Genomic DNA, 15,965 nt, shown 5'->3' on the forward strand with positions numbered 1-15,965 from the left:
ATCTCTTACCTCCCTCCACTGATGACAAGTCGAACTTGGCCAAGTCAGGCTGGCCCAGCATGTCGATGTACATAGTAGGATTGCCGTAGACAAAGGTACACCTGGGGGGGGTGGGGGGGTGGGGGGGTTGATTGAGGCACAAAACACAACCTACACCATGGTTTACTGTCCCAGACACGCCTCAACCGTGTAGCATAGGGAATCATGCCAGCTCTATTGTAGATATTTCTATCTGCAATGTTCAAAGTGTTGTACCCTCCAGAACCTGATGCAGTTTTTTGTGGGGATTGTGCTTTGACCATCACTCAATGTAACTGATAGTTGAGAATTCATCAAAAGAAGAAAGCAGTGTGGTCATACCTGGCACTCTTGACAGATCCTGGGATAGCAGTGTCCATCTCTGGACAGCTCTATCTGAGAATACCACAGTACTTCTGGGTCTTAAACTGGGTCGGGCACATAATGGCATTGCATCCCACCTGGGTCGAAACCAGCAAAGAAGAGAATATTACATTCACTTGCTTGCATTACTGTATAACACTTATTACCACCAATGAACATCAACATCATTATCAACATCATAAAATGTTTCAAAAGCAATCAGCGGCCCATCCTACTTAAGCTCACCACACCCAGTACTGTTCTCATTGAACAAAATATATGACATGAAATGACTGCCAACTCAAATGACCCACCTTCCTCGAGGGCAAACTGAAACTCCTGCACCTGATAGGTTGGGTTAACAGACGTCTGTCAGAGAGAACAAAACATAACCACTGAAAACATCTTCTTTAATGTACACACAAAGAGGGTGCAAAAACTAACACTTTTCCCACATTAAGATTCCTCCTTTTACGTGCCTTCAGTGTCATTGCACACCAGTATGATGCCAGCCTTGGCTGTGGCAAACTAGAACAGGACCCACTCATGTGTTGGGTCCCCACATGCCCAGTCTGTCCCCCCTCTTCAGTCCCAGGGCCAAGATGCCTGCAGCAGCCTGGTCCACCTGAGCCATAAGGGAGCACAGTCAATGCATAACTGGACACTAGAAAGTGATTCATAGATTCACAGCAGCATTGATGAAAGAGACAGAGGAATGGAAAGAGACAGTTGAGTGAAGTAATACTTATAAAGCAGGGATGGGCCGCAGGCCGGCCCCCCTTTTGTAGGCTCGCAGACCAATAAAAAATAAATATACAGTATCAGTCAAACGCTTGGACACTTACTCATTCAAGGGTTTTAATTTAACTATCTTCTACATTGTAGAATAATAGTGAAGACAACACAACTATAAAATAACACATATGGAATCATGTAGTAACCATAAAAAGTAGCCACCCTTTGCCTTAATGACATCTTTGCACACTCTTGGCATTCTCTCAACCAGCTTCATGAGGTAGTCACCTGGAATGCATTTCAATCAACAGGTGTGCCTGTTTCTTTCCTTCTTATGTGTTTGAGCCAATCAGTTGTGTTGTGAAAAGGCAGGGGTGGTATACAGAAGATTGTCCTATTTGGTAAAATAGTCCATATTATGACAAGTCCATATTATGGCAAGAACAGGTCAAATAAGCAAAGTGAAATGACAGTCCATCGTTAATTTAAGACATGAAGGTCAGTCAATTTGGAAAATTTCAAGAACTTTTAAAGTTTCTTCAAGTACAGTTGCAAAAAACATCAAGCGCTATGATGAAGCTGGCTCTCATGAGGACTGCCACAGGAAAGGAAAACCCAGAGTTACTGCAGAGGATAAGTTCATTAGAGTTACCAGCCTCAGAAATTGCAGCCCAAATAAATTCTTCACAGAGTTCAAGTACAATGAACACATCTCAACATCAACTGTTCAGAGGAGACTACGGGAATCAGGTCTTCATGGTGGAATTGCTACAATGAAACCACTACTAAAGGTAGTGTTTTCTTTTTCTTATGTATTATTTCTTACATTGTTAGCACAGAAAATCTTAAGTGTTATTATATACAGCCGGGAAGAACTATTGGATATCAGAGCGAAGTTAACTTGCTAGTACTACGACCAGGAATACGACTTTCACGAAGCGGATCCCTTTGTCCGAACCACCCAGGGTATTTGAACTGATTCCAGAGGCTGACCCAAAACAACGCTGCCGGAGAAGAGGTAGACTGTGCGGTCTTCTGGTCAGACTTTGGAGGCGTGCTCACCACCCACCGCTTCCGAGTATATTACTCTCAAATGTCCAGTTTCTAGATAACAAGGTAGACAAAATTAGGGCAAGGGTTGCTTTCCAGAGAGACGTCAGGGATTGGTTCTCTCGGGATATGCTGTCGGAGTCGGTACAGCCACCTGGATTTTTTTGGGCATTATGTCGACAGGACATCTCTCCGGGAAGAAGAAGGGTGGGGGTGTATGTTTCATGATTAACGTGATGTAATTTTAACAACATACAGGAACTCAAGTTCTTTTGTTCACCTGAACAAGAATTCCTTACAATCAAATGCCGACCGTATTATCTCGCAAGAGAATTCTGCTCAGTTATTGTCACAACTGTGTATATGCCCCCTCAAGCCGATACCATGACGGCCCCCAAGGAACTTCAATGGACTTTATGCAAACTGGAAACCATTATATCCCAATGCTGCATTTGATGTAGCTGGGGATTTTATCAAAGCAAATTTGAGAACATGGCTACCTAAATTCTATCAGCATATTGACTGTAGCACTCTCGCTGGAAAAACGCTGGATCACTGCTACTCTAACTTCCGCAATGCATACAAGGCCCTCCCCCGCCCTCCTTTGGGCAAATCTGACCACGACTCCATTTTGCTCTTCCCTTCCTACAGGCAGAAACTGAAACAGGATGTACCTGTGCTAAGGACTATTCAAAGCTGGTCTGATCAATCGGAATCCAAACTTCAAGATTGTTCTGATCACGCGGACTGGGACATGTTCCGGGTAGCCTCAGAAAACAATATCAACATATACGCTGATTCGGTGAGAGAGTTTATTAGCAAGTGTATAGGAGATGTACCTACTGTGACTATTAAAACCTACCCTAACCAGAAAACGTGGATAGATGGCGGCATTCGTGTAAAACTGAATGTGCAAACCACCGCATTTAAGAATGGAAAGGTGACGTGGAATATGGCCGAATACAAAAAGCGTAGTTATTCCCTCCGCACGGCAATCAAAGCAGAATCTCAGTATAGAGACAAAGTGGAGTCGCAATTTAAAGGCTCAAACACGAGACGTATGTGGCAGCATCTACAGACAATTTTATTTATTTATTTTACCTTTATTTTACTAGGCAAGTCAGTTAAGAACAAATTCTTATTTTCAATGACGGCCTAGGAACAGTGGGTTAACTGCCTGTTCAGGGGCAGAACGACAGATTTGTACCTTGTCAGCTTGGGGATTTGAACTTGCAACCTTTCAGTTACTAGTCCAACGCTCAAACCACTAGGCTACCCTGCCGCACAATCACGGACTACAAGGGAAAACAAGCCACGTCACGGTCGTCTTGCTTCCAGACAAACAAAACACCTTTAACCGCTTTGAGGATAATACAGTGCCATAGACGCGGCCCGCTACCATGGACTGTGGGCTCTCCTTTGCCGTGGCCGATGTGAGTAAGACATTTAAACGTGATAACCCTCGCAAGGCGGCATCCCTAGCTGCATCTTCAGAGCATGCGCAGACCAGCTGGCTGGTGTTTACAGACATGTACAATCTTTCCCTATCCCAGTCTGCTGTCCCCATATAATTCAAGATGACCACCATTGTTCCTGTACTAAGCAAGGCAAAGGTAACTGAACTAAAACTGTTGTTCTGATTAAAACAGCAATAAAACTGGCCTTCTTTACACTAGTTGAGTATCTGGAGCATCAGTATTTGTGGGTTCGATTACAGGCTCAAAATGGCTCAAAATGGCCAGAAGCAAAGAACTTTCTTTCAGTCTATTCTTGTTCTGAGAAATTCCATGCGAGAAATTGCCAAGAAACTGAAGCTCTCGTACAACGCTGTGTACTACTCCCATCACAGAACAGCACAAACTTGCTCTAACCAGAATAGAAAGAGGAGTGGGAGGCCCCGGTGCACAACTGAGCAAGAGGACAAGTACATTAGTGTCTAGTTTGAGAAACAGACGCCTCAACTGATCAAATGATCCAATGTTGACCTAAATGACTAATGATGATAAATACAATCCATCTGTGTGTAATAAAGTCTCCGTATAAATGCACCTGCACTGTGATAGTCTCAGAGGTCAGTTAAAAGCTCAGAGAGCATCATGAAGAACAAGAACACACCAGGCAGGTCCGAGATACTGTTGTGAAGAAGTTTAAAGCCGGATTTGGATACAAAAATATTTCCCAAGCTTTAAACATCCCAAGGAGCACTGTGCAAGCGATAATATTGAAATGGAAGGAGTATCAGACCACTGCAAATCTACCAAGACCTGGCCGTCCCTCTAAACTTTCAGCTCATACAAGGAGAAGACTGATCAGAGATGCAGCCAAGAGGCCCATGATCACTCTGGATGAACTGCAGAGATCTACAGCTGAGGTGGTTGACTCTGTCCATAGGACAACAATCAGTCGTATATTGCACAAATCTGGCATTTATGGAAGAGTGGCAAGAAGAAAGCCATTTCTTAAAGATATCCATTATGTTTGGCATAAAAGCAACACAGCTCATCACGCTGAACACACCATCCCCACTGTCAAACATGGTGGTGGCAGCATCATGGTTTGGGCCTGCTTTTCTTCAGCAGGGACAGGGAAGATGGTTAAAATTGATGGGGAAGATGGATGGAGCCAAATACAGGACCATTCTGGAAGAAAACCTGATGGAGTCTGCAAAAGACCTGAGACTGGGACGGAGATTTGTCTTCCAACAAGACAATGATCCAAAACATAAAGCAAAATCTACAATGGAATGGTTCAAAAATAAACATATCCAGGTGTTAGAATGGCCAAGTCAAAGTCCATACCTGAATCCAATCGAGAATCTGTGGAAAGAACTGAAAACTGCTGTTCACAAATGCTCTCCATCCAACCTCACTGAGCTCGAGCTGTTTTGCAAGGAGGAATGGGAAAAAATGTCAGTCTCTCGATGTGCAAAACTGATAGAGACATACCCCAAGCGACTTACAGCTGTAATTGCAGCAAAGGGTGGCGTTACAAAGTATTAACTTAAGGGGGCTGAGTAATTTTGCACGCCCAATTTTTCAGTTTTTGATTTGTTAAAAAAGTTTGAAATATCCAATAAATGTCATTCCACTTCATGATTGTGTCCCACTTGTTGTTGATTCGTCACAAAAAAATACAGTTTTATATCTTTATGTTTGAAGCCTGAAATGTGGCAAAAGATCGCAAAGTTCAAGGGGGCCGAATACTTTCGCAAGGCACTGTAAATCATTATTTATAACCTTGTCAATATCTTGACTATATTTCCTATTCATATTGCGACTCATTTCGTGTTCTTTTCAAGGAAAATAAGGGCATTTCTAAGTGACCCCAAACTTTTGAACGGTAGTGTATATATTGTATTTTATACCATCTATTGCATCTTGCCTATACCGCTCTGTCATTGCTCATCCAAATTTTATTTAGTGTGGTTCCCACCGTGAAGCATGGAGGAGGTGTGATGGTGTTGGGGTGATTTGCTGGTGACACTGTCTGTGATTTATTTAGAAGGCACACTTAACCACCATGGCTGCCACACCATTCTGCAGCGATATGCCACCCCATCTGGTTTGCGCTTAGTGGGACTATCATTTGGTTATCAACAGGACAATGACCCAACACACCTCCAGGCTGTGTAAGGGCTATTTGACCACGAAGGAGAGTGATGGAGTGCTGCATCAGATTACCTGGCTTCCACAATCACCCTACCTCAACCCAATCAAGATGGTTTGGGATGAGTTGGACCGCAGAGTGAAGGAAAAGCAGCCAACAAGTGCTCAGCGTATGTAGGAACACCTTCAGGACTGTTGGAAAAGCCTTCCAGGTGAAGCTAGTTGAGAGAATGCCAAGAGTGTGCAAAGCTGTCAAGGCCAAGGGTGGCTACTTTGAAGAATCTAAAATATATTTGGATTTCTTTAACACTTTTTTGGTAACTACATGATTCCATGTGTTATTTCATGTTTTGATGTCTTCACGATCAGCCTGCAGGTGCCCGGCCCGCCACAAGGAGTCGCTAGAGCGCAATGAGCCAAGTAAAGCACCCCCGTACAAATCCTCCCCTATCACGGAAAACGCTGGACCAATTGTGCGTCGCCCTATGGGACACCCGATCACAGCAGGTTGTAATAAAGCCGGGAATGAACCCAGGTGACCTGCGATGCAGTGCCTTAGACTGCCGTGCCACTCGGGAGGCCCCATAACTCACATTTCTATGAATTTGGTCGGGTCGGCCAAAAAGTTGCATATTGCACCTGTGCATCAAGTAGCATAATAAAAAAATCCCCATCAAAATCTGTCAGTTTTAGCAGAGAAGAAGAGGTAGAGAAAGGCCCATCTCGGCAGGTGCAGTTTTTGTTGTTGTTTGGCCCAACAAGCAAGGAGTATTTGTATGGAGGTCAATGAGAGTCGAATTTGGTAAACCCAAAAAAATGTATGGCTTATTTGCTACATGAGATTTATTTGATTGTATAGAAGTTTCGTAATGCTTAAGTTGTTACGAGTGCACTGATATAAGTAGAACACGTGACATCCCGGCTACTTTGAGAAAAAACACTTTATATCGGAGATGTCTCGAGATGGCTACGCATATTCATGTCATGAGGCTCGTAGCATAACAGCTCTCTCCCTTGAATACCGGCGGTTGACATAAACAACCCTTATCGAATACTCAAAAATAAATTTCAATAATGAGATGTATCAACCAATCCAAAGAAATGATAGAAATGATAGGCTATCTCCGGCGAGGCCGCGGAAAGGTGTGTGGCCACCACCTCCATGGGTTCAGGCTCTGATTCAGAACGGTCAACGAAGGAGGGAGAGAGTCGATGGGGGTGCCGATGCTCCTGAATGGATGGCCATCGCAATGAGTGAGTCCAAGGTTAGATTTGGCATGCCAAGATGACACTGTCTGGACCTCTTCGCCCAATCCTTTTATGAAAAGGGTGCAGACCTGCCGGCTCGTTCCATACGCTGGATGCGGCAACTATCTGAAAGTGTACGCGTACTCCGCCGTGGTCTGGCCATCCTGCCGTAGTTGGAGTAGGCGCTCAACCCCCTCTCTGCGTGGATGGTCGAAGATCCCCCTGAGTCCCTCATAGGAACCCAGCTCCTCCTCTCCCAGACGGCCATAGCCCAATCCAACGCCCATCTGGTCAGCATGGAAATAACCATGGCAACCTTGGACCACTCAGTGGTGGGGGCTGATATTTGATGAGTGAAATATAGGAAGTACTGGAGTATGAAGCGGAGGACCTCTTCCATAGCCATCCCCAGTTGTGCCAGCTGGTCGTGGTGTTGGCGAAATAGGTATCTCTATTCGCTGACCATCTGGGAAATTAACTGCTGCTTCCATTTGGTGAGGTAGTATTCTGTCATGTAGACGCAAGGAGTCATGAAGCAAGTGCGGTTAGTGAGTTTAATAACAACAACCATGGACCAATACAAAACAAGACCAGTGTTTGACATGGAAACACAAACAATACTACCTGATGACTAGCAACAAAAGAGTTCTATATGAAGGGTAAGTAAATCAAGGAGTACTGAAGTCCAGGTGTGACAGATGAGACACAGGTATGCGTAATTGTGGTTGCCAGGTATGCGTGAAGATGGGTTGCCAGGACCGGTGGTTAGTAGGCCATCGACATCAAACAACTGACAAATAATAGCCAACTTTGCCATTGCCACTTGCCAATCTACATTTCCTGATGAGAACCGATTAATCACCCTTTTAAACACACAATTAAAAACATGTTTTTTTTAGGATTACATTTATTATAATTTCCATAATTATTTTTTATAAATAATGTATTGAATCACATGAAAAAAAAATCATTATTTGGCCCCAGTGCAAGAAACAATAGCCCTTTATATAAAAATATATATATATTGATATTCCTATTGCAAGGGAGCCATAGATTAAAGCAGGGTTTCCCAAACTCGGTCCTGGGGCCCCCTCTGGGTCAACATTTTGTTTTTTTACCCCAGCACTACACAGGTGATTCAAATAATCAACTCATCATCAAGCTTTGATTATTTGAATCAGCTGTGTAGTGCTTGGGCAAAAAAACAAACGTGCACCCAGGGGAGGGGCCCAGTAACGAGTTTGGGAAACCCTAGCCTAAAGTATGTTGCCACATATGTGACTGTATGTTCCTTAGAGTAATCTTGTGATGAATTTACAGTCCATACATGAAATACTCATAGGTGGAGAAGTAACATAAATCTCTAACAGCTACAGTCATTCTCAGTAGGCTACTGATAGTTGTCTAACTCTGTTTCACAATTAACATATCAAGACATGAAAACACAAATGTGTTTAGGGCCAAAAAATGTAAGATTCCTTGAGATTAAGAGTTTGACATTGGTATGCTCAATCAATGATATCAGTCTTTGATATTGATATAAACTGGTACAGTACTTATCATTCAGTTGAGGTTTCTTCTGGTGTAGTATGTATAGGAAATTGAATATGTTTATTTTGCTTATTTTGATTGATTGTCTGTACAAAGGCCCTGTGTCTTTTGCACAGTCATTGCTTTTTGAAGGGTGGTGAGTGATTCTTAAGGTGGCATGTCTTCTTGTACGTGCGACAGGGTGTGAGGGAAAAGGCACAGGTTTAAGGTTTATGGCATGTGTGAAAAAGTACTGCATTCAATCACCAGTAACAGTATTTGCTCGTCTGCATAAACAGTGTAGACTGTAATAGCAATGAATAATCCACGTCTATACTATATGTAATATTCACCTATTGGATGAAATACTCAACCCCCTTGCAATCAATACTCTAACAGTCAAGAGTGTGTATACTATGATTAAATGGAATGTCAGATCCTAACAGATTGGGATACAAATTATCATACACTTGTACTTTAATATTAGCAACACAGGATATACAATCGATATACAGAATCGCGGGTCTCACATCTGTGAGTTTGGTTTGTGTGTTTGGACAGTGACGATGTTCACAGACGGGTGACGTCCCCCGTCTCGGAGCCTGGGGCCTTGTCTTTGTCCCCCTCTGTGGGCACACTGCGGTACTGGCACTGGGGGATCAAATTGTTACCACTGGCAGGCTTTGGTGGGGGGACCTGGGGTGGCACCTGCTGCCCCTTTAACGCCCTCCTGTCCCTTCTGTCCAGCCAGTAGAAAGACACCATGAGGAATACAGCCGATGAGGCAACAGTGGCACTGCAGGCAAAGAAGACGTAGAAATACTCCCCTGTTCTGTCCACCAGGATTCCTGCAACGGCAACAACATAATCTCAGCATTAGTAGGGCCCTAGCAGTGCATGAAAGACAGATCATGATGACATAACGAGATAACTACACCAATAACATACAGTATTGCCATGGCACAGGCAAACTCAGCCAACCACATAAGCAGTAAAAATAAAACTTAGCTCAAATGTCAGGTATGCAGCCTAAAATAGCTCTGAAATAAGAGAGCCCCCCCTGTCTATTTCAGTGCCCCCCCCCAGGAAACACAGAGCCCAGACCTACACTTTGGGCTGAACATTACATTCTAATTCAAGTCAGATGTGTACTTCCCGCAATTACTTATTCAGAGACACCCCCCCCGCAACATGCACACACAAGCATGTACAGACACACACACACACACACAGTGTTTCCCTTGGAAACACATGATTGGTTGGATGTCCATGGGATCCAAGCAACAGGATATGCTGCTTGCCTTCGACCACAGCATTGTGTGTGTTGTTATTTGTAGATTAGGGTTTTGTTGGCATGTCTAGCACTCCAAGTTACACTACAGCACTTACTTGATTCATTAAATATAAAATGTAATTATTAATTGAATAGTACATCTTCTCGTGGAGGCAGACACACAGTACACACACACACACCATGCCTCAGTGAGTTCGGTACCTGCGAGCGGGGGACCGATCAGCAGCGTGACACTCTCCATGATGGCGAGCAGGCCCAGGGCAGCGGGGAATCGACTCATGTCCAACGTATCCATGAGGACGGTGAACATCAGCGAGCCCACCACGCTCATGGACAGGCCGTAGGTCACCACGTACGCCAGCAGCACGGGGAAGCTGGCATCGATGCAGCAGATACTATTACTCAGCCCATTCACCAGCAGAGCAGCAGAGAACACATAGGTGTGGCACCCCTTGAACCAGGGCAGGCTGAAGAGCAGGCCAATAGGAGGCCGCACCACGATGTTAACAATACCCAGGATGGAGAGGAGGAGGGCGGCCTGGCTCTGCTCCATGTCGTGGGCCGTGGCGTAGGGAACCAAGTAGATCAGCGGCACCACGAAGCCTAGCATCATCCAGGTGATGCCCACAGCGTACATACGGTAGCGCAGGTTGTTACGTAAGAGATCAAAGGCCATATGACGACGCAGGGCAGTCATCAGACCGGCCCACAAGGCCCTCATTCTCCCCTTTAGCTTCTCCTCCTTCAGCTGGAGAGGCCTGTGGTTTATCAGGGGCTGGCCACGGTGTCTGGGGCCCTCCAGGGGCCTCATCACAGCTCCACATACGCAGCAGTTAAGCAAGACAGCCCCCAGCACCAGGAAACTCCCACGCCAGCCCAGCTCAGTGTGGAGGTAGTTGCCCAGGAGGGGCAGAGTGCACAGGCCCAGAGCCGTGCCCGTGGACGACATGGCATTGGCGAAAGCCCGCCGCCGTACAAAATAGTGCCCGAGGATAGTCACTGCAGGCTGGAAGCTGAAGCAGAATCCAAGTCCTATCAAACAAGAAGACAATGAGTAAGGCACATGGCTGAATGCATGGGAGGTTGCCCCAATCCACTGATACAGGGTCAGATTTTTTCACCTGCCCTAATAATCATGGGAAGGATTGGAATGTAGGGTTATCTGATTCTAGATCTGTGGTTAGGGGTTAACTGCTGTGTGGAGGAGGATGGGGAGGACTATCCTCCTCAGTGAATTTCAAAAAAATGTAAATAGTGCAATATTGAAAAACGTTATCCTTTTGAGATAATACTACACTAAATATTTGCACGTCACCAAATAATTAATTAAAACACACTGTTTTGCAATGAAGGTCTACAGTAACCTCAACAGCACTCTGTAGGGCAGCACCATGGTGTAGCTGGAGGACAGATAGTTTCCGTCCTCCACTGTGTACATTGACTTCAATATAAATCATAGGAGGCTCATGGTTCCCACCCCCTTCCATAGACTTACACAGTAATTATGACAACTTCCGGAGGACGTCCTCAACCTATCAGAGATATTGCAGCATGAACTGACATGTTGTCCTGCCAATCAAATGATTTGAGAATTAATCTAGTACTGAAAGCATAAGCTACAGCTAATAAGCTAATTTATTGCCACCGGGGCCTGCCAGTGTAACTACTAAACTGCTTACTCACTGTACTGCATGATTGTAGCGGGTTACTAACACGTTAGTTGTAGTAGCTATGTTGACTATGACATTACTAACATCCTTAACTAATATGGTGACAACGACGTAGGCAGTGTGTAGCAGTTAGTGGTTATGATATGAAGGTTTGGCTTGGAAAGTTTTTTTTTGCCTGGTCACAGACAGCTGACGTGTTGTGCACTGAAGTCCACAAGCGAAGGGAAAAGGTGAGAGGAGGAGAGCATGTAGATGCGAGAAGGAATTATACAACAAGCAACATTTTTATTCTATTTGGATGTGGCTGAACTGTGTTTGCGTGTGATCAGGGGGTTATTCATTCCGCTATTCTGTTTAAAAAATGTTTTCTTAACAGAAGCAAATGGAACAAAACGGGGATAAACATACCTGAATTTGACTAATGATTACACCCTCGATCAGCTAGAGGTAGGCAAGAGTGTGCAAAGCGATACTGACTGTCACCTTGATCACTCTCCTTTTTCTCTCGACCTGTGCACCTACCTTGTAAACGTTCATTCATAGGCTAGGTTGTAGAAACCTCGTGATGGGTATGGAAAATTCTAGTATCATGTAGTAGCCTAAACCTTTCAATGTAACATTGAGCTGGGTGAATGGAATATACAGTGCATCCGGAAAGTATTCAGACCTCTTGATTTTTTCCACATTTTGTTACGTTAGTCTTATTCTAAAATGTATTAAATAGTACCCCCCCCCTCATCAATCTACACAGGATACCAAAACAAATATTTAGACATTTTTGTATAAATGTATAAAGTAAAAAAAAAAATTTGACCTCACCCTCTCACCTTCCCCCCCTACTCACAAGGCAGGCAATACGCTCGACCTCATCTTTACTAGATGCTGTTCTTCCACTAACCTCATTGCAACTCCCCTCCAAGTCTCCGACCACTACCTTGTATCCTTTTCCCTCTCGCTCTCATCCAACACTTCCCACACTGCCCCTACTCAGATGGTATCGCGCCGTCCCAACCTTCGCTCTCTCTCCCCCGCTACTCTCTCCTCTTCCATCCTATCATCTCTTCCCTCTGCTCATACCTTCTCCAACCTATCTTCCTGATTCTGCCTCCTCAACCCTCCTCTCTTCCCTTTCTGCATCCTTTGACTCTCTATGTCCCCTATCCTCCAGGCCGGCTCGGTCCTCCCCTCCCGCTCCGTGGCTCGACGACTCATTGCGAGCTCACAGAACAGTGCTCCGGGCAGCCGAGCGGAAATGGAGGAAAACTCGCCTCCTTGCGGACCTGGCATCCTTTCACTCCCTCCTCTCTACATTTTTCTCCTCTGTCTCTGCTGCTAAAGCCACTTTCTACCACTCTAAATTCCAAGCATCTGCCTCTAACCCTAGGAAGCTCTTTGCCACCTTCTCCTCCCTCCTGAATCCTCCTCCCCCTCCCCCCCCTCCTCCCTCTCTGCAGATGACTTCGTCAACCATTTTGAAAAGAAGGTCGACGACATCCGATCCTCGTTTGCTAAGTCAAACGACACCGCTGGTTCTGCTCACACTGCCCTACCCTGTGCTCTGACCTCTTTCTCCCCTCTCTCTCCAGATGAAATCTCACTTCTTGTGACGGCCGGCCGCCCAACAACCTGCCCGCTTGACCCTATCCCCTCCTCTCTTCTCCAGACCATTTCCGGAGACCTTCTCCCTTACCTCACCTCGCTCATCAACTCATCCCTGACCGCTGGCTACGTCCCTTCCGTCTTCAAGAGAGCGAGAGTTGCACCCCTTCTGAAAAAACCTACACTCGATCCCTCCGATGTCAACAACTACAGACCAGTATCCCTTCTTTCTTTTCTCTCCAAAACTCTTGAACGTGCCGTCCTTGGCCAGCTCTCCCGCTATCTCTCTCAGAATGACCTTCTTGATCCAAATCAGTCAGGTTTCAAGACTAGTCATTCAACTGAGACTGCTCTTCTCTGTATCACGGAGGCGCTCCGCACTGCTAAAGCTAACTCTCTCTCCTCTGCTCTCATCCTTCTAGACCTATCGGCTGCCTTCGATACTGTGAACCATCAGATCCTCCTCTCCACCCTCTCCGAGTTGGGCATCTCCGCGCGGCCCACGCTTGGATTGCGTCCTACCTGACAGGTCGCTCCTACCAGGTGGCGTGGCGAGAATCTGTCTCCTCGCCACGCGCTCTCACCACTGGTGTCCCCCAGGGCTCTGTTCTAGGCCCTCTCCTATTCTCGCTATACACCAAGTCACTTGGCTCTGTCATAACCTCACATGGTCTCTCCTATCATTGCTATGCAGACGACACACAATTAATCTTCTCCTTTCCCCCTTCTGATGACCAGGTGGCGAATCGCATCTCTGCATGTCTGGCAGACATATCAGTGTGGATGACGGATCACCACCTCAAGCTGAACCTCGGCAAGACGGAGCTGCTCTTCCTCCCGGGGAAGGACTGCCCGTTCCATGATCTCGCCATCACGGTTGACAACTCCATTGTGTCCTCCTCCCAGAGCGCTAAGAACCTTGGCGTGATCCTGGACAACACCCTGTCGTTCTCAACTAACATCAAGGCGGTGGCCCGTTCCTGTAGGTTCATATAATAATAATAATAATAATATATCCCATTTAGCAGACGCTTTTGTCCAAAGCGACTTACAAGTCGGCTGGGGCCACTACTTTTTTTACATATGGGTGGTCCCAGCGGGAATCGAACCCACGACGCTTGGCGTTGCAAGCGCCATGCTCTACCGACTGAGCCACACAGGACCCACTCATGCTCTACAACATCCGCAGAGTACGACCCTGCCTCACACAGGAAGCGGCGCAGGTCCTAATCCAGGCACTTGTCATCTCCCGTCTGGATTACTGCAACTCGCTGTTGGCTGGGCTCCCTGCCTGTGCCATTAAACCCCTACAACTCATCCAGAACGCCGCAGCCCGTCTGGTGTTCAACCTTCCCAAGTTCTCTCACGTCACCCCGCTCCTCCGCTCTCTCCACTGGCTTCCAGTTGAAGCTCGCATCCGCTACAAGACCATGGTGCTTGCCTACGGAGCTGTGAGGGGAACGGCACCGCAGTACCTCCAGGCTCTGATCAGGCCCTACACCCAAACAAGGGCACTGCGTTCATCCACCTCTGGCCTGCTCGCCTCCCTACCACTGAGGAAGTACAGTTCCCGCTCAGCCCAGTCAAAACTGTTCGCTGCTCTGGCCCCCCAATGGTGGAACAAACTCCCTCACGACGCCAGGACAGCGGAGTCAATCACCACCTTCCGGAGACACCTGAAACCCCACCTCTTCAAGGAATACCTAGGATAGGATAAAGTAATCCTTCTCACCCCCCCCCTTAAATGATTTAGATGCACTATTGTAAAGTGGCTGTTCCACTGGATGTCAGAAGGTGAATTCTCCAATTTGTAAGTCGCTCTGGATAAGAGCGTCTGCTAAATGACTTAAATGTAAATGTAAATGTAAATTAATACATTTAAAAAATATATATATATATACACCCAATATATCACAAACGTGAGTGCACGCCTCACATTTTTGTAAATATATCTTTTCATGTGACAACACTGAAGAAATGACACTTTGCTACAATGTAAAGTAGTGAGTGTACAGCTTGTATAACAGTGTAAATTTGTCCCCTCAAAATAACTCAACACACAGCCATTAATGTCTAAACTGCTAGCAACAAAAGGGAGTACACCCCTAAGGGAAAATGTCCAAATTGGGCCCAATTAGCCATTTTCCCTCCCCGGTGTCATGTGACTCGTTAGTGTTACAAGGTCTCAGGTGTGAATGGGGAGCACGTGTGTTAAATTTGGTGTCATCGCTTTCACACTCCCTCATACTGACTGGTCACTGGAAGTTTAACATGGCACCTCATGGCAAAGAACTCTCTGAGGATCTGAAAAAAAGAATCGTTGCTCTACATAAAGATGGCCTGGGCTATAAGAAGATTGCCAAGACCCTGAAACTGAGCTGCAGCACGGTGGCCAAGACCATACAGTGGTTTAACTGGACAGGTTCCACTCAGAACAGGCCTCACCATGGTCGACCAAAGAAGTTGAGTGCACGTGCTCAGCGTCATATCCAGAGGTTGTCTTTGGGAAATAGACATATGAGTGCCGCCAGCTTTGCTGCAGAGGTAGAAGGGGTGAGGGGTCAGCCTGACAGTGCTCAGACCATACGCCGTACACTGCATCAAATTGGTCTGCATGGCTGTCCTTCTAGAAGGAAGCCTCTTCTAAATATGATGCACAAGAAAGCCCGCAAACAGTTTGCTGAAGACAAGCAGACTAAGGATATGGAATACTGGAACCATGTCCTGTGGTCTGATGAGACCAAGATAAACTTATTTGATTCAGATGGTGTCAAGTGTGTGTGGCGGCAACCAGGTGAGGAGTACAAAGACAAGTGTGTCTTGCCTACAGTCATGGTGGTGGGAGTGTCATGG

At 45.9% G+C, this 15,965-nt stretch overlaps 1 protein-coding gene across 2 annotated transcripts in view; it reads right to left on the minus strand.

Annotated features, from left to right (window-relative positions):
- Nucleotides 1–7,559: 7,559 nt before the first annotated feature.
- The window catches only part of LOC135524017 (monocarboxylate transporter 6-like), a 40,392-nt gene continuing 31,986 nt past the window's right edge, over nucleotides 7,560–15,965 (minus strand). For both annotated transcript variants that reach the window (XM_064951128.1, XM_064951127.1), the window contains 2 exons: nucleotides 10,045–10,875; nucleotides 7,560–9,397 (listed from right to left, as the gene is read on the minus strand). In XM_064951128.1, the coding sequence (XP_064807200.1) occupies nucleotides 9,120–9,397; nucleotides 10,045–10,875 (1,109 nt within the window). In that variant the 3' untranslated portion in view covers nucleotides 7,560–9,119. The remainder of the gene's footprint in view (nucleotides 9,398–10,044; nucleotides 10,876–15,965) is intronic.

Source organism: Oncorhynchus masou, chromosome 31 (genome assembly GCF_036934945.1).
Source record: "Oncorhynchus masou masou isolate Uvic2021 chromosome 31, UVic_Omas_1.1, whole genome shotgun sequence".
Classification (NCBI taxonomy): domain Eukaryota; kingdom Metazoa; phylum Chordata; class Actinopteri; order Salmoniformes; family Salmonidae; genus Oncorhynchus; species Oncorhynchus masou.